This window comes from Parus major, chromosome Z (assembly GCF_001522545.3).
Source record: "Parus major isolate Abel chromosome Z, Parus_major1.1, whole genome shotgun sequence".
NCBI lineage: Eukaryota > Metazoa > Chordata > Aves > Passeriformes > Paridae > Parus > Parus major.
In genome coordinates this window covers 74,068,300-74,085,972 of record NC_031799.1, presented here as the reverse complement: position 1 = coordinate 74,085,972, position 17,673 = coordinate 74,068,300, and the positions used below count along the sequence as shown (strand labels likewise).

General features: G+C 51.3%; 2 protein-coding genes across 9 annotated transcripts in view; one reads left to right on the top strand and one right to left on the bottom strand.

Annotated features, from left to right (window-relative positions):
- The window catches only part of SLC25A51 (solute carrier family 25 member 51), a 4,239-nt gene extending 488 nt beyond the window's left edge, over window positions 1–3,751 (top strand). The window contains exons 2-3 of one of the 5 annotated variants that reach the window (XR_004500478.1): window positions 575–2,189; window positions 2,288–3,751. Coding sequence is in view for 4 of the 5 variants with exons in the window: in XM_033520490.1 (XP_033376381.1) it covers window positions 1,287–2,120 (834 nt within the window). In the remaining variant the exon portion in view is untranslated. Of the gene's footprint in view, window positions 1–574 lie in introns of all 5 variants that reach the window. The other 4 variants (XM_033520490.1, XM_015615470.3, XM_015615469.3 and 1 more) reach the window with 4 other exon arrangements.
- Window positions 3,752–7,143: 3,392 nt separating this feature from the next.
- On the bottom strand, window positions 7,144–15,032 carry DCAF10 (DDB1 and CUL4 associated factor 10). Of its 4 annotated transcripts, none has more exons than XM_033520484.1 (7): window positions 14,687–15,032; window positions 14,010–14,123; window positions 12,333–12,584; window positions 11,683–11,885; window positions 11,450–11,560; window positions 9,690–9,835; window positions 7,144–8,473 (listed from the first exon to the last, which is right to left on the bottom strand). In XM_033520484.1, exons 1-7 carry the CDS (start codon window positions 14,998–15,000, stop codon window positions 8,105–8,107), a joined length of 1,509 nt encoding a protein of 502 aa, XP_033376375.1. In that variant the 5' UTR covers window positions 15,001–15,032; the 3' UTR covers window positions 7,144–8,104. The 4 variants fall into 4 exon arrangements, with proteins under 4 accessions (XP_033376375.1, XP_033376376.1, XP_015471041.1 ...); XM_033520485.1 differs by having other exon boundaries at window positions 7,144–8,449; XM_015615555.3 differs by having other exon boundaries at window positions 12,333–12,530.
- Window positions 15,033–17,673: the final 2,641 nt, after the last annotated feature.

Sequence of the window (17,673 nt, the reverse complement as noted above, 5' to 3'; positions counted from 1 at the left end):
GGGCCGGGAGGAGCGGCCGCGGGCCCGGCATGTGCGCGGGCAGTGCGGAGCTGCGGCTCCCGCGCCCGAGAGCGGGGAGGAGCCGGCCGGGACCTCTCGGGACTCTCCTGGACCGGGACCGCGACGGCTTCCCCAGGGACGGGGACACTGCTCATATCAAAGGCAACGGCAGCTGCGGAGAATAAACGGCCTTCACGTTCTTTTCCTCATCCTTTCTCTTCCTTCTCTGCCTTCCTCTCCCCCGCCCTTTTCTTCCCTCCTTTTTATCCTCCCTGTTTCTCCGTGCTCCTTCCTCTCTCTTGCCCTTCCTTTCCTTTTCCTTCCTCCTTTCTCCCCTCCTCGTTTCAGTAGGTCCTCATGCCAGGCAGGGTTGTTGTCCCCAAAGGCCCCTTCAAATCCTGGAAGTCTCATATCTGGTGCTTATGTTGGGGAGGATTTGAGGGCTGTGGATCACCCACAGCCTCACACGGCTGTCACAGACCTTCCTCAGGCTGAGCTGTGATTGAGGGTGGGATTTGGGCACCTCTAGAAACATCTCCTAGCTGTTAAATAATCCTGTTCTTCTGTCAAACAGGGTTTGCCAGGTAAAAATCCCTGCAGTCATCCTCCAGACTATTTGGTCAAGCTGCCTCTGTCCACACATCCTTCAGGACCCTGGACCTAGCTAAACTCAACTTCTGAAACTTCTCAGCAGAACGTGGACGTCGAGTGTGGGGGCTGATGCGGAGGAGGCTGCATGGCAGTGAAGTGGGACTTGTAAAGAATCTCTCTGCTGTGTCAGTGAAATCACACCTGTGTGACACCTGTGCATCCGCTGTGGGTGGTGGTGCTCAGTTCCTGGCTGAGTTGAGCCACGACAGTGTTGCCTGCTGTTTTGTGCCACAGGGAGGAAGCAGAGTGTAAGGATCAGGTTTTGTAATGTTGCTGTGTGTGTTTGTTTTAGCTCGTTTTTTTAATAGGTTTTTTGGCAGCCTCTCTTGTGTTCACACAGTGTTTTATTAGCGTGAGGGTCAACCTTTTACTGTTGGAATTTGTAATTCCAGGGGGATTTATTTCTGTATTAATTTGAAGGAGCACAAAAGGGAGGAACTGCTGCTTTCTATGGTCACTTAGATTTAAGCGAAAATGGCGCAACATCCATCGGCTCTGTCTTTTTGCTGCTTTTCCCCCTTCAGCCTCTGTGGGCGTTTTTCCAGCAGGATGTTGGAGTGAGGAGGGCAGAGCTGCAGGGCCAGCCACAGCTGTCTCACGGTTTGTTTGCGGCGCGGGGAGGAGGCACCGGCGCCATGGGTGCGGCGGAGCCGGCGGGCTCCTCGGGCAAGCACTACCTGTGCGGGCTGTGCGCGGCCTTCACCAACATCGTGGTGACGTTCCCCATCCAGAAGGTTCTGTTCCGGCAGCAGCTGTACGGGCTGCGCACGGGGGACGCCGTGCGCCAGCTGCGCCGCGACGGGCTGCGCACGCTGTACCGCGGCATCCTGCCCCCGCTCATGCAGAAAACCACCACGCTGGCGCTCATGTTCGGCCTCTACGAGGATTTCTCGGCGCTGCTGCTGAGCCACGCCCGCGCCCCAGAGCTGCTGACGCGCAGCGCGGCCGCCGTGCTGGCCGGCACCACCGAGGCCGTGCTCACGCCCTTCGAGCGCATCCAGACGCTGCTCCAGGACTACAAACACCACAACAAGTTCACAAACACTTACCAGGCTTTCAAGGTGCTGAAAGCGTACGGGGTGCGGGAGTATTACCGGGGATTGGTACCTATTCTGCTCCGAAATGGGCCCAGTAACGTGCTCTTCTTCGGCCTGCGGGGGCCCATCAAGCAGTGTCTGCCTGAAGCCACCTCGCACAGCTCTCACCTGGTCAACGACTTCATCTGCGGCGGGCTGCTGGGCGCCATGCTGGGCTTCCTCTTCTTCCCTGTGAATGTCGTAAAAACTCGCATGCAGGCTCAGATCGGTGGCGAATTTCAGTCCTTCTCCAAAGTGTTAGTGAAGATCTGGCTGGAGCGTGACAGGAAACTGATCCACCTCTTTCGAGGAGCCCACCTGAACTACCACCGCTCTGTGCTGTCCTGGGGGATCATCAATGCAACCTACGAGTTCCTGCTGAAGCTGCTGTGACCCCGTCCTGCTGCTGGGGTGTCAGCACTCACAGTGTCCTCGCTCCCAGGGAGCAGTGCCTGTGCGCAGGTAATTCCTCCCAGCCTTTGCTATTTATGGGGTGAATGGTGATGCATTAAACCTTGGTGCAATTATGATGAACTTTTAAACTATTCCTTTGCTGGCAGGTGAGTTTACCCATAACAGAGCTAATGTAAAGGATGTAAAGGATGAGGTGTAAAAGAGAAAAGGAAAAAAGTCTGTATCACTCCCAAAATTCCGTTATGCTCTGTGATGGGGTGCACTCCACTGCCCATGTTTAGAACATGAGAATCAAGGAGGGGCTGAAGAAAAACAATTCCATTGCTTGATCATCTTCCAAGTCTCGATTTTGGAACTGCATTTTCAGCTGTTTTCTGGTCCTCACTGTGTAAAGCTCAAAGGACAGATCTAGAAGGGGATGACTGAAGTGCAGAGCTCCAAGCTGCACCTCAACCTGCCACAGCCACCGCAGGGTGTGGCCTGTGGTGACCGTGTCCTCCAGCCCTGGCACTGAACGTGTGACCTCAGCCCAGGCTGGTCTGTGTGTGTATGTGTGTGTGTTTGTACGTGTGCCTTCCTGTGAAAAGGGACAAGTGGAAGGAATGGGACAGCAAACTCACTAAAGCTTTAAAGTGTCCTTCCTCGTTAAAAAACATGGAGCTCATTCTGCTTTTTGTGAGGATTTTTTTTTTTTAATTGCTTTTTTCTGTTGCCTCCGGCTGCAGGATGAGGGAGGGGTCCCTGTGTGCAAAGCTCACAGGACACTCCAGCTCCTGCAGCTGCTCAAGCACTTCGCACACGGCTTCTCGCACTGCCGCCTCTTGTCTTTTCTCAGTTCCCTCTGTGGAATTTCCGACCATGAGATGCTTTTACCCAAAACTCGGGGTTCTGCCTGCTTGGTGTGTGCTGTTAACAGTTCTGCAAGACAGAGCGGCACAGGCAAGGTGAGATTCCTGGGCTACCTGCTTCAGTGGAGGTCTGTAGGTATAGTGGAGATAAAAAGCCAAAGATGACCTTGGAAGCAGGGAGGCAGGAAAGGTGGTGAGGCTGGAGACGTGTTTCAGGACTTCTGTAGGCAAACACTGAAAAGGACTGGCAGAAATCTGCCTTACAGAGACATGGGAGTTGAGAGAGAGAAGGGGCAGATAGATACAGGGGCAGAAGAGCAAGCACAACCCTGGGCTGGATGAGGGTCACAAAAAAAGTGTTTCAATGTCCTTGAGGGCTTCCTCTTTAATTAAACTAAACATTCATGTATGAACCAAAACACTTTGGATGATGGGGAGCAGCAAAGCTTTCAGAAACTGCTTTGAATTTAGTCTTTTGTTAAGTATTGAAGGGGCTATTGCTTTTCTGAAATTGGAGTTTTCCATTTGCTAAAACTGTCTTCCAAATTTGATCCTAATCAGTGTGTTGTAATCATACAGTCCTGAGCTTCACAAACAGCAATGGGTGGGCACAAGCACGAGTTCCTGTATCCCAGTGGTGATTATCTGCATCTAAATAAAATGTTTACTGGATGTTTGTTACCGGCAGAATCTGATTTTTACCAGTGTACCTTTTTTTTTTTAATCACTCCTTGATGGAATAAAAAAAATCTGCATCCTGTTTCTCTGTGGAAGATGTTATGTGCTCCTGTAATGTCGGGGAAGCCAAAGTGTTGAGGGTGAGAGTTTGGCACAAGCCCAGAGCTGCTGAGTGCCCAGCTACTCCAGTAACAATACAACAGTGGAGCCCTGGGTCTGAGGTTCAGTCACTTTTGACTCTTCATATCTCACTTTCAGAAAAAAGCACTACTGTGACACACACACTTGAGAATGGCAGCATCTAAGCACTAGGTGTTTTTCCTCTTAATTTTAGGGAGCAGGTAAAAGCCAGTGAGCATGGCTCATTTTAACATAAACACAATACGCTTCAATTCAGTGAATTATTAAATGTTTATTATGCAAGCAAGAGAAACTGTCCACAAACAGTAAGTTACTGTACGGCTGTAAGTACAATACTTCCAAAGCAGTTCTGATACTTCATATACGGTATTAAAAGGCTACAGTTTTTACTATGAAATCTCAGGTATTTCAAAATACTCTACATGCACAATTTGTTTCTGTATTAAAAACCTTATACTTAACTGAGGATATTTAGTGCTTTACAAAATGCACCTTTAATTAAGATCAGCCAATGAGAAGTTTCTGTTTCCTGCAGGTCAAAAACATGATGGGTCGTTGATTTCTTCCCTTCTCTCCAATTTTTTAGAATCTTGTAAACTAAATTTTCTAAAAGCTTTCATTTGGCAAGTGTATTTCTTTTTTTCTAAGAGTTTATATGTCCTAGAGCAACAGACCCAAGTATTACGGTGTCAGAACCTTCTCCACATCAGTGCTACCCAAATAAAAATCACAACACAAACAAACAAACAAAGAAAAACAAACCCCACCAAATTAACCAAGACCCCTCCCCCCCTCCCGAAAAAACTGATGTTTACATTCTAATTCTGGTAGTAGGCATCGAGCTGTCCTTACCCCAAGGCTCCAAGAGTGCAAACAATCGTGTGTGTGCCTGTCGGTGCCGCTGTGCTTTTGCTCTATCCCCAAGGTGTGGCGGTGCCAGCCCGCGAGGTCGCTCGGCTGCCGCAGGAGGACGAGCAGCCCCCAGGGCTCGGCCGGGCGTTCTCCCGCGGGGAGCTCGCGGGTCTGGAGCCACCCACGCCCCGCAGGCAGAGCCCGGCCCCGGAGAGACCCTGCGGAATTCACCGAGCGCTGCAAGAACAGCTCAGACACCCCTGCTGCGAGCCACCCCCTCCCCGCCTGTCGGCGCAGTCCTTCATCTCCCTTGGAAATGTTTCCTTACACTTGTTTAACAACTTTATACACTTCTCGAGGCTGAGCGTTCAACTTCTGAAACACAACTAGAAGATAAACTTTTTTTTTTGACTACCTAGAAATAACCCAAAGCGCACCAACACATAACTTCATTGTTTCAGTAATGTTACTGAGAGAGAACTGAAAACACCTGCACCACCACATGACTGTGAGGCATGTCAGCTGTAAGCCACTGAGAAGTGAACTTCACAGGTAAAACGTGGTAAAGCCTTCATGGAAAACTTCCAGGTGGTGTTGAAAAGGAGTAATCAATTGAATGACCAAAATCTACGATTACCTACTTGCTCTAATTCAAACTTATTACAAATGTCATCAGAAAAACTAAGTAACATTTCTACAGCATACATGTACAGATTCTGTCATTTTATGCAGCTGCTGGACACGCTACAAAAGCATCAAGGTGACCAAACCCCTTCACCAGGTGAACTGCCAGTCCCAGAGCCAGGCAGGGCCCGTCAGCCAAACACAGGTGCTGTCAAGGAGAGGTGACACGTCTGTCACTTCAGGGTAATGGTCCTTTATACAGAAAGGTGAGTGTCCAAAGCTCAGCACAATACTGGTGTAAAACACAGCGTATCATGAGGTAGAATTAAAAAGGTAACACTCAGTGCATATTCACAGGCATAGCGTTACAGTCACTAGGGATCCACCAGTCTGAGGAGGTTCTGACAGGAAAAACAGAAAACAGCCTTGAAACAGACAGACAGATCTACCCAAGAACCACCTCGGTCCTGTGGGTGCTCCTTCACCTCCACAACAAACACTGTGCAAGCCCATGAGAACTCTAAGATTCTCTCAAGTCTCCCTGTAATCTCTTCCATGATGTGTAATAAAACATTAAATAAGGTGAGAAAACAGCAGCCTGGCAGTGGGACAGCAAATGCTTGGGGAAAAGCTGCTGTGGCCCTGGGCAGGACCTGGGCTTTCTTTCCCCCAAACAGCTTGGCCCGTTATAAACTCCTTGTAGCTCTTCTTTTGCAGAAAACTCTTGTATCCCAAGCTTGTCCCCAGCTTTCCCACACATTTTGCTCCCAGGGCATTGAACCACAGCCAAGGGAAGTGCCCTGAGCTGCTGTAACAACCCAGCAGACCCACCTGCCCCACCTGCTCGGGCCAGCAGAAGGGATATTTGTCTTCAGATTGCCAAACACATAAAACTGAAGGCTTTGTATTATCTAAGGAATTCTCCAAAAGAGGAAACTTGGGATTTTTTTCTCTCGTTATGCAGAGGCTGAAGTTTCAATGATTTCTGCATCAACACCAGGGTATACAACCCACATAAATACAAAGCTACAGGAGGGTCCTCAGGCTTACCTTTCCAGCTCTCTCACGTCCATAAATGTCTTTATCCCCAAATATGTTTTGCAAAAGGCTTTGTAAGAGTCAGCTTTGAACAAGTGTGCTCCATTGAGCCAGAGAGTGAACCTGAACACCAGCAGGTGACAGTCCTTTCAGGTAAAATTCCCTGCTGAACTTGAGTGTGTGACTGGTCTGCAAAACTTCAGTGAAATGCTAAAAAAACCCCATCTTGGAACATGTAAGTGATAAGAATGTTATAAACTGATATGGATGTACAAGACTGAAATACCTGTGCATTTACAAGGTTAGCTCTATTAACTCAAGGGCTGAAATGTGGCATTCACACTTTGGGTGTGACCATTGAATCACAGAGTACCCTAAGCTGGGAGGGACCCCCAGGGATCACCCAGTGCCACCCTGCCCTGCCCAGACCCCCCAGCAATCCCCCTGGCCATCCCTGGAGCTCTGTCCAAGCTCTCCTGGAGCTCTGGCAGCCTCGGGGCTGTGCCCATTCCCTGGGGAGCCTGGGCAGTGCCAGCACCTCTGGGGGAAGAGCCTTTCCTGATGTCCATCCCAAATCCCTGGCCCAGCTCCAGCTGCTCCTGGGTCCTGTCCCTTGTCACAGAAGTGAAGAGATCACTACCTGCCCCTCCAGTGCCCCACAAGATGTTCAAGAGCACAATGAGAGCTCAGGTTCCTCCAAGCTGAACAGATGCAGTGATCTCAGCTGCTCCTCCTACGGCTTCCCCTCCAGACCCTTTCACTGGGGTGAGCATTGCCGTGTTTCACACCTGATGACAGGCCTGGTTAGATCCAGACAGATCTCACTTTTGACAGGTTTGCTTTTAATCCCCTCCCAAACTGACAGCACATGTGAAGAAACGCTCATCTGGAGATACCAGGGACACATCCAAATTCATTTCTCCCACGACACGAGTGCAGGCAAGGCGTGTGTGGAAAAACAGCCAGGTGGGAAATACCCAAACATCACCATAAAGCCGGCATGTTTCAGATGTGGGGGGATGTGCAAAGTCCCCTGCAACAGAACCCTGTCAGAGCAGGGGCCAGAGCTGCCCTGCTGCAGGAAGCCAGAGAGATCCTCTGGGCCAGGCCCTTCCTAGTGCTGAGTGGTGGGCTCAAGGGGAGCCTGCCTGCGCAGGGGGTGGGCCTGGGTGACCTCCAGTGGTCCCTGCCAGCCTAAGCCACACTGTGACTCATTGTTCTAGCCAATGACAACCACATTAACATAGGAATAAAAGCAAAATTCTTTTTTCTTTCTTTTCTTTTTTTTTTTTTGTTTTTTTCCTTTTTTTCCTTTTTTTTTTTTTTTTGTGAGAGTAACTAACCGTGTTGCTTACGTAGACAAGCAGCCCATTATCTACTAATCACCAGAGAGTTGTTTCAGCGACAGAAGAGGAAGCAGAGGTGAGGCAGTCCAGCTCCTCTGGGACAGGAGTTCCTGGGCACCCTGCCCCTCTGTGTTGTTCCAAACAGCCCAGTGGAGTTGTGCTGAAGGAAACAATCAAGTATCAGGGTACAAACACAGCAGGACAGCAGCCCCGTGGCACAGCATCAGCAGGAGCAGAGGGCTGCTGGCGGGGCCGCAGGCTCGCAGATGCAGGACCAAGATCCGCACGGCGCTGACCTGAAGAATCCTCCCATCATCACGTCCCGAGACCACGGTCACCGTGACCTCCTCTGGATTCAGAGATTTTGGAGAGAGCACACTTCCACTAAGCTGAAGTAAAACCCACGAATGTCCATCCCCAGGTGCCGCTGCTGTGCCTAGAACTTTGGCTGGTAGAGGGAGACGCGTCCGCTAAGGCACCCCGAGGCGATCTGACAGTGCGTGGGGGAGAACTTGGTGGTGAGCACCACGTCGTTGTGGGAGTAGAGCGAGCGGATCTCGCGCAGGGGGCTGGCCTCCCGCGGCAGGCAGTCCACCAGCTCGCTGCAGTGCGCGTCGAAGCCCAGCAGGCGGATGCCGAAGCCGTGCGGGGACGAGATCATGCGGCCGTCGGGGCTGAAGCAGAGCTCCTTGATGTAGCCCCGGCCCACGTTGGCCTCCTCGATGCAGTGCGTTAGGCGCAGGGAGCAGCGCGGGGACACGGGGCGCACCGGAGCTCCTTCCTGGAATTCATAGACACAAGTCCACTAAAGGGAGAGGCAGAGAAAGGGACACTGAAAGAGAAGTAAAGCACTGCAAACACACATTCCCTCCCCCTGCACCTCAACAGCTGTGTCAACAGGCAATGGCACCGGAGGCCGATGCTCCTGCTGACCGGCTCCCCAGTGAGCACCCCGAGCTGGCCGCTGCCCCAGCACCTCCCTCCCCTGCCCACCCAAAGCAGCTGCCCAGCACTCAAGAGCTGTTTTAGTTAAATGGGTGCTAGATATAATCTTTCCAGTACAGGTTTCATCTCCAGAGACCAAGGCATAATCCTTTGGCCAGGCACCTGCTCTAATTTAGCAAATATTTAAATTAAATCTGTAAAGTCAAATTAAGCTGACTGTAACTTAGAGCAGATCATTGGCATTTTATGCCTTTAACTTCAAAAGGAATGGAATCTTGAAACAGATAACAGATAACACATTTTTGAAGGCAGGTTATGAACAGCTCTACAGTCAGTTTGTTATTTGTGAGACACAGTAAAGATCCCTGCCTGTCATCTCATTATTTAATCTCAAAACAAATGTAAAAATAAATATCAATGACAAAGTTTATATTGTGTTAATTCCACTTCTGCCCCTAGACAAGCATTCCTAGCTCTGTTTCATGCATCCTTCTGAAATAAGGGAGGGAAAACACTGGTGAGTATTAATAAAACAGAGTAAGGCAGACTCCAGGACCAAGAGAAATTATAACTCAGTCAATCATCAGTACCAAGTGACCCAATGTAACAATACAGCCACAAACAAAAATATTCTGTGTTGTATACATTGCTGTACATTACATATGATTGCTACAGAACCAGCATTAAAAGTTATAAGCAATCTCCTAAGCTTCCAACAAGTTCTCTACACTTGTGTAAAGGGTTACCATTACAAATAATGGCTTTCTTTAACAATGACAACAACAAAATACAAAAAAAACAAATACAGGCAGATAAAAAAAATCCCACCAAAACCAAAAGAAACAAAAGAACCTCAATTTACATCAACAATTAAATTAACTAAACCATTTATTATTGGTCAAGTACTAAGAGGAGCAGAACCTGCAGCTTGCAGCTGAACTGCAGCTGGTCTTACGACTTCCTGAATCAAGGAAAAGGCTTGAAGCAGGCTCCACCAGGAAGATCATTTTTAAAAGAAAAAAAAAGATCCATCTGACTGCACCTATCTTAAAGAAGAACACGAGGTGATGTGTTACCTCCTGGTCATCTGTGTTGCTGGAGCAGCGCAGCAGCGTGGCCCAGCCCTTGGGGTGCAGCTGCAGTGACGTGATGCAGTTCCCACGATCTCTTTCTCCAGGAACCTCTGGTGTTAACACCTCAAGGCTATTTCTAGGTGATCCCCCTGCAGGAGGAATTAACTGTGAGTCCCAGTGCAATCCACACCTCTCTCACCAGCCCTGCTGCTGAAATGGGGTCACACCTGTGGCAGCTGCACATGGCTGCCAGGACAGACCACAGCATCAGGACAGGAACCTCAAAGGGTTACAGGAACCCTGAGCCAACAGCAATGGCTCAATCCTCACTTCAAACAGCTGCTTTTTTTTTTTATTTGAGTGCCAAGACCTTGTCCTGGGGTGACTTTATGATGCTTGCATCCCCAGTTGCCTTGTTTATGTTACATATTAAGTCCTGCACCTTTAGGACTGGCTCTGAGAGCAAAAGGGAGAAAGACGAAGCTGCAGTTTGTGTTCACAAAGAGCCCTCACTCCCCCACATGTTTCCCCAGACTGTGCTGTCTGCAGCTCAGTCCACAGCACTGTCCTTTGCTTTTAGTTAGTTTTAGCTAGCTGAGGCAGAGAACTTCCCTGGACCTTTTTTTTTATTTTTCCTTTAATCTGTTCAATCCTGCTCTGGACTGCAAACCCCTCCAAACCCCAGGAGCTCTCACCTGGGGCCCACCAGGGCCTGGGCTCAGCACTTTCCAGCACAGGAGGGACTGGTAAGAACCTGAGCCAGCTGACCTACACCCCATGAAAAGGACTTTTCTGGATTTGCCATCTCATCGAACCGCAAGAGGTTTTATTGTTTAATATTATTCTTTTTTCTTTTTTTTTTTTTTTTTTTTAATGCTCGTAGGTACTTCGCTTATAAAGTTTTTTTCCATTTTCCTCCAATAAATTTCTTCCTGCACCAGCTGGAGAAGGGGTGCTTGTATTTGGAGGGACCCCATTCATAACTTTTCTCCCAAATTTGCCCCAAACCAGGACAGACCTGAATTGAACTAGCCCACACTGACAGCTACATGAACCTTCCACAGTTATGCTCTTCATTAGCATTAAAGCCAAATCTAAAGAGTGAGGTTTTTATGAAATTGCTGATTCTCAAACTTGTATAATGTGCTCTCCAAATTCCTTTCAAAGCTTGCTCAGCTTGCAGCTTTTTTCCCCTCTTCCCCTCTCCCCCAGGTAAATCACCCCCTGGCATCCAGGTCAGTCTCCCCTCAGCAGTTTGCTTCAGCATCTCAGAACCATGAGTAGCTAAATATTAACATTACATTGCTTTGAAATTGCAAAGGATGCAGAAGGTATTCATCCATTTGTCAAGTTCATGCTGATTCTCTGAATTTTTCCCTTAAAGATCACTCACACAAACTTTGTTCAAGGAAAAACATGAGGAAAAGGGACTTTCACCTCTATCTAACAATAACGTATTGACGTAAAATACAGATCTTCTTACTTTTACCAGATTTCTCAGACATGAAACCCGATTAGATTCCCGGGCTTTGGTGTGCAAGGAGATTTTATTGGTTTAACAGAAGTCTCAGCAACAGCTTTCTTTAAAAACTGCAGGATAAAAATGCCATTTTTCATTATAGTACTCTGAATATGTTTTTGTACTCTGTATTATTGTACTTTGAATATGTTTTTCAGATTGTACTCTGGCCTCTCTAGGATACAGTAAATCAAAGTCCAGGATTTTTTCTCACTGATCTCTTTTTTTAGTGATCTTTTCCTACCTTCTCGCTGGGAGGGCCGTGACAAGGTTTTCTCAGAGAGCGGCCCCGCGTTGTTCTGGTGACAGGGTGAACCCACAGCTCGAGGGCCAGAGGAGCCTGATGATGTCACATCTGCAAAGAGCAGCAGACAGGTGAGCCCACAGGTAGCCCAGCAGACGTGGGCTGCTGGCCAAGAGCACCCCACAAAACACCCCAGCACAGGACCTGGCACAGACTGCTTCACCAGCATTCACCTGAGCTCGATGTGGTCCTCCTGGCTCTTAAAATTGGGTAGCTGCCAACCTCTAAAGACTTGTTTAGGTCAAGGTCGTGCAAAATCAGAAGATAACCAGAGGAGGTGGAGATCAGCATTTTGGAACAGTCTGGTGTCAGCCTCATTCGCATCAGAAAACGGGTGTGAAAAAACTTCTTGTGGGGACATCCATCCTCTGTGCACCTGGACAGCAAGACAAGCACAGGAGGGGGCTGTGGTCAGCTCTGGCTCCTGATTGTGTCCACAAGGGTCCAGGATGTGCCCAGCATCGCACACTTTGTTTACCCCAAAACCCTTTTCTGAGTGCTGTGTTTATCCTACCTTTGAATGGAATGGGTGAACTCACATATTCCTACAACTACAACAGTGAGGACAGAACCTTCTTCAGAAGGAAGAAGGAACTTAGCCTTCTGGGCTATCTTTTGGCACATCAGCAAGAGAAGCTCCTTTCTAACCATTTACTATCAGAGAGGTGATGCAAGCTCTTGGTAAGGGCTGCAAACTCCTCCCAGCATTTCAGAAGACAGGGCAGCCCCACTCTAGGAGGCAGGCTTTGCATCCTGCACAGGAGGGCGGGAACACCTGTCCAGGTGTGCTGCAGAGGGGCCACAGGGGAGCACAGCCACCTACCTGTTGGTGTCCCAGATGATCACATTTCCATCAAAGCCCGAGGTCACCAGTAACCTGGTGTTGGTGTCGTACTCGATGTTCTTGACCCAGCTGGTGTGGCCATGCAAGGTGCACACTTTGGTGTTGAGCTTCCTCAGGTCCCAGAGCGCGATGGTGGTGTCGTCGGAGCATGTTGCAAACAGCCGGTTATCCAGGAACCTGGGGCAGGAGGGAAACACCGCCGTGCTCAGGGCTGCCTGCACAGCAACTCTGCTGAAGCAGGAGCACACACAAACTCAGAGATAAGAGAGCAGCCCCAAAAACCTCTCAAAACTTACTGCAGAACCTGTGCCAGTGAAAGCCCCGTGAAAAGCAGAACTGCTGGGATATGAACCAGCAGCGTCTCTGTAGCAGCAAACCAGCAAACACAGAGGCACAGCAGAAGTTTGGTTTGGTTTGGTGGTTTTTTAGGGGGTTTGTGTGTTAATGAATTGTGTGCAAACCACACAAGAGCCAAACCACCAGTGGAGCACATGGCCAGACAGAACCCCTGCAGTAACTCTGTCTGTTCCCTCTCCGGACAGCGCTCAGCTCGGCGGGGCTGGGAGCAGCACAGCCAGGAAATGAACTGAATAAACGGAGTCCAGAGTTCACTGAAGCAAATGCAAGGCTTTTCAGAAAAACCAAGTGAAGATGAGACCTTGCTTGAGAATACACTGACAAAAGTTATTTGGTTCAGTGAGAAAATGAACGGATGAAATCACTGAGGTTGCACTATGCGGATCAAAGGTGAGCACCACTGGAGGAATTCAGGCAGGCCTTTACTCTCAGAAGGACAAGACATGCCAGTTTATGTCTGGAACTCATTGATGAAGGCACTCAACTAAGAAAGGCCTTACCTGAGGTAAAAGGAACAAGACACCCATCCAAAAAATACACACTAAAAATCCTTTCAGCCCAGAGCTACACCACACATGAGCAGCAACTCCGAAAAATGAACAACAACCATCATGGGGAAAATCCCAAACTTTGGTAAATAGTAAGCATTTTTGGTGCTCACTACAAGGAACTTCTGCAGTGCTACAGTGTTTGAAATCCTGCTCATTACCTGAACAAGGCTCCAGGCAATACTGCAGAAGCTGTGTGCAGAACAGAGTTCAGTTTCTTTGTGTCAGACAGACACATATCTTAATCCAGCTTTCCTGACAGACGTCCAGCTGATGTAAAACATCAGTCTTTTATAAAAAGGACAACCAACTTGTGAAAAACATTAACTTATCTGATGAATGGGGCACCCCACATCATATTTGGCCCTCCTGAGTGAAAACACTCAGAATGTTCTACATGTCTTGGGATGTTTTGTTTGGGTTTAGTTCTTGGTTGAGGTTTTTTGTTGCTGTGTAGTTGGTTCTTGTTTTGGGGTTTTGGAGTGGGTTTTTGCTTTGAGAAGCTGAGTGAAAAGCAGCTGCAATATTGTTAGACTGCTACCTTAAATTCATACCTCAAAATCTATTCCCAGAACCAGAACAGCCCAGAACACCTGAATTTAAAAGGAAAAATACTACATGATAAAAATAGTGATGGATTTAGATTGCTGCTCTTGCTATTTCCAGCTCTAGCCCCAGACAGTGGCAGAGGATTTAAACTGTAATGCCTAAGTATAGGCTGAGTTGTGTCAAAACGTCCCTCCTGACCTACCTGATGTTATTTACACAGTCTTCGTGAGCCTCAGAGAGAGTCTTGATGTGCTTTGAAGATATTGGGTCAAAGAGCAGGACTTCAGTCTGTTCACAGGCGACGGTCAGCACTGACCTGCAGGGAGCAGAACAGAAAACTCCGTGTTTGTGTTGGGTTTTGCTCTCAAGTAGGTGCCTGTCATGCCACAGATTCCCTGTGTCACCAGGCCCCTCTGCCCACACCTACCAGGGGTTCTGAAACAGGAGAAGTAACACTAAATCAAAGGTCTATCTGCACTGTCTATTTGCCCTTTTGTAATCCAAGCGTGTTTCTTTTCCCTCACTAAAACCTTGCAAGATCCAGATTTAGCAGCACCGGGGGGATCCCAGCCCTCGTTGGCAGGGCTGTCACCCCCGGCCCCTCTCCCCTGGACAGGAGGAGTCTGTGCTCCAGCAGGTGAGGCGGGAGGAGCACAGGATGGCTCCTCTAGCCAGGTACCTGCGCCAGGTATTTAAACCGAAGGCCAGGGGTGCTGCTGATGTAAACAGCGATGACGCCTGGCCACCAGAACGGAGCTGGGGCCTCGGGATGCCCGGGCACACCTGGATGGGGGCCGTGGGCAGCCCCAGCCGCGGAGCCCCGCACGGCGTTACCGAGGGCTCCGGGCACGCCTGGCCGCGGATCCCGGGCACACCTACCCGTCGGGCGAGTACTCCAGGTTGAAGACGGCGCCGTGCGTGCGGGTGCTGAGGGACACGGAGTCGGCGGGCTGGATGGCGCCGTACAGCCCGGTCATGGCGCCGAACGTGTCCCGCGCCGGGTCCACGGCGGCCCCGCGGCCCAGGCAGCGCCCGCGCAGCCACGCGAACAGCCCGCCGGGGGCGCCGGGCCCCGGGTCGGCGGGGTCGCTGTGGCGGGGGGGCTCCGGGTCCGGCCCTGGGTCCGGCCCTGGGTCTGGCCCTGGGTCTGGGTCCAGCCCCGGCCCCGGCCCCGGCCCCGGGCCCTTGCTCATGGCGGCGGCAGCGCCGGCCGCGTCCGCCCCCTGCCGGCCGCCCCACGCCACTGCGCCTGCGCGGCCCCGCCCCTGCCGCCGCCGGCGCGCCGTCTCGAGGCCCCGCCCACACAAGTCACGTGTCACGCGCCCCACGTGACCGCGGCTCCCTCAGGCCCGGCCCTGCTGCCGTTCGCCCGGGAGCGGCCGCGCCCCCGGCACCGGCACCGGCACCCCGGGAACGGCACCCCGGGAACGGCACCCCGAGAACGGTACCGGCACCCCGGGAACGGCACCCCGGGAACGGTACCGGCAGCCCGGGAACGGCACCCCGGGAACGGCACCGGAAGCCCGGGAACGGTACCCCGGGAACGGTACCGGAAGCCCGGGAACGGCACCGGCACCCCGGGAACGGCACCCCGGGAACGGTACCGGCACCCCGGCACCGGCACCCGCACCGAGCGGCCCCCGGGAGCGGCCGGGCCCGCCTGCCGTGCCGCTCGGAGGAAAGGGGAACACCCTCTAACGGGGGTTTGCTGTCTGCGCGGAGGCACGGCAGAGGCCGGGCGGTGCCGGGCCCGGGGAGCGCCAGCACCGGCTCCAGACGGAGAGAGCAGCTGTGCCTTGGGCTGCTCGGCCTGAGAACTGAGACACAGCGGCAAACAGGGGTCTGAGTACTAATTAATAGAAAAGGGATATAATGTATAACCAGTTCTGATATCTTTGTACAATGTGTAAATAGTTCCGATGGTCGGCGAGCAGCATTTTGTAGGAACCGCCCAGCTCCCGCTCTGTGCAAACTTGGACAAAAATCCAGGCTAAACCCCATGCCTCACCTCGGCTGTGCCCCGGGGAACGAGCCCCCCTTGGGGACAGTGCATCTGTCCCCAGTCCCGGGCTGTCCCCAGTCCCGAGCTGTCCCCAGTCCCGAGCTGTCCCCAGTCCCGGCCCTGCACCCTTTGCCCTCTTAAAGACAATTAGCAGGAAGGGTTTTCTGAAACTACGCAGGGAACATCAGGGTCCCTCCTTACAAAAGCTACTGCTTTAGTGGTCTTTGGATATTTCTCCTTAAGTTTTTGTAATCTTACTGGCATTTTTATAAACGCATTCAATGCCAATATGTTTTTTCAGGCCACATGTTCTGAGAGTATGGAAGACACTACTAAAACCTCACTGGCAAAGAGGAGGAGTCCAGAGAGGCCTCCTTAGTCCAGTCCAGTGCTAGAAGTACAGAACAGGTGCCAGTGAGGATGGGATCCATAACAGTTCCAGGCTTTGAGTCAAACAGCAGGACCAGCCCCTCCTCTGGGGTCTGATTCATGCTGGGAGTGTCACTGTGACCTCTCTCTTATCCCCAAAATGCTCCTTCTGTCCCCACAGAACTGCTCACTTCTTCTCCAAAATGTTCTTTGTCCCTTGTGTGTTACCTGAGGTCTTACCCCAAAATTTTCTCTACCTGTCTACTACTGACTGCACTTCTGCCTCACCCTGGGCTGGTGGGACATGCTTGGAGCCCGGTTTGTTCATGGAGAAACAAGAACTGCAACAGCCCCCAGCACAGAGGGTGGCATTAATGCTCTGGGCCTGGAGAACAGTCTCTTGGCAGAGTAGTTCTGGGGAAGGTAAAATGTACTCCCGAGAGTGCCTCAGGGAAACACAGATGCTTTCCTAGGAAACAAAACACGAGTCAGTGTTGCAGCTAAGCCTGTGGGTGAGACACAATCCCCCAGCCCCATGGAACCAGGGCAGGATTTCCAGGACAGCCCTGGACATTCTGAGGGCTGGAAGGGGTTTCCAAGAGGCGCTGCTTGCCTCAGTGCGCAGTCAGGTTTGTGCTGGACCTGCCTGGACATCCTGCTCTGCGCTGGGCTTGGGTTCATTTCTTCCCGGTGGGTGCAGGGCCATGTTCTGCATTCAGGGTGAGGAGAATTCCGATCACATGTGGATGCTGTGGCTGCTGCTGCGTGTCCTGACCCTGCCAAGGGCTTTTCAGCTTCTTCTGCCCTGACAGCAAGCAGGCCAGGGGGCTACAGCCAAGACAGCTGATCACAGCCGGGTCAGCTTTTATTTCCATCCCCTCCCTTGACGTTCCCCCGTTTTACACGCTGTGCGTGATGCCAGACAGTGTGGGACGCAGACTGCCAGCAGTCAGAGCTGTCTGGGGCTGGGGGCTGCTGCTCATGACCTGGCCAGGCATCAGGCAGTTGGCTTCCTGCAGTTCCAGAAGGTTGTGCTTGTCACGCAATTCTCCCACTTCATCCAAATCAGAAGTAATTTCTGGGATTCATTTCTTATCCAAATGCCATTAGTTATCCAAATTCCACCTGCTTATGCTTATCTCCATAGACACAGTATAAAGGGACAGAAAAGGAAGAATAACGATAAAAGAATTAGGATACACAAAGCAAGCGGTGCACGGTGGAGGAGCAGCTCCGGAGCGGTGCCAGCCTGACCAGGCGTGCGGCATCTGCTGTGTGAGCTGTTGACTCAGCACGGCGACGAACAGGGAAACCACCTCAGGCCGGATCTTGTGTGGGAAGGCGCGCAGCGCTTGGTGCCGAGACAGCCGAGATCCCCGCCACGGACCGGCACCGGAGCCGGCCTGCTGGGCGGGAGCACGGGCACCGGGAGCACCGGGCCCCGCGAGGGAGCTGCCGGCTGGCCCGGGCGGAGCCGCCCCGCGGGGGTCGGGCG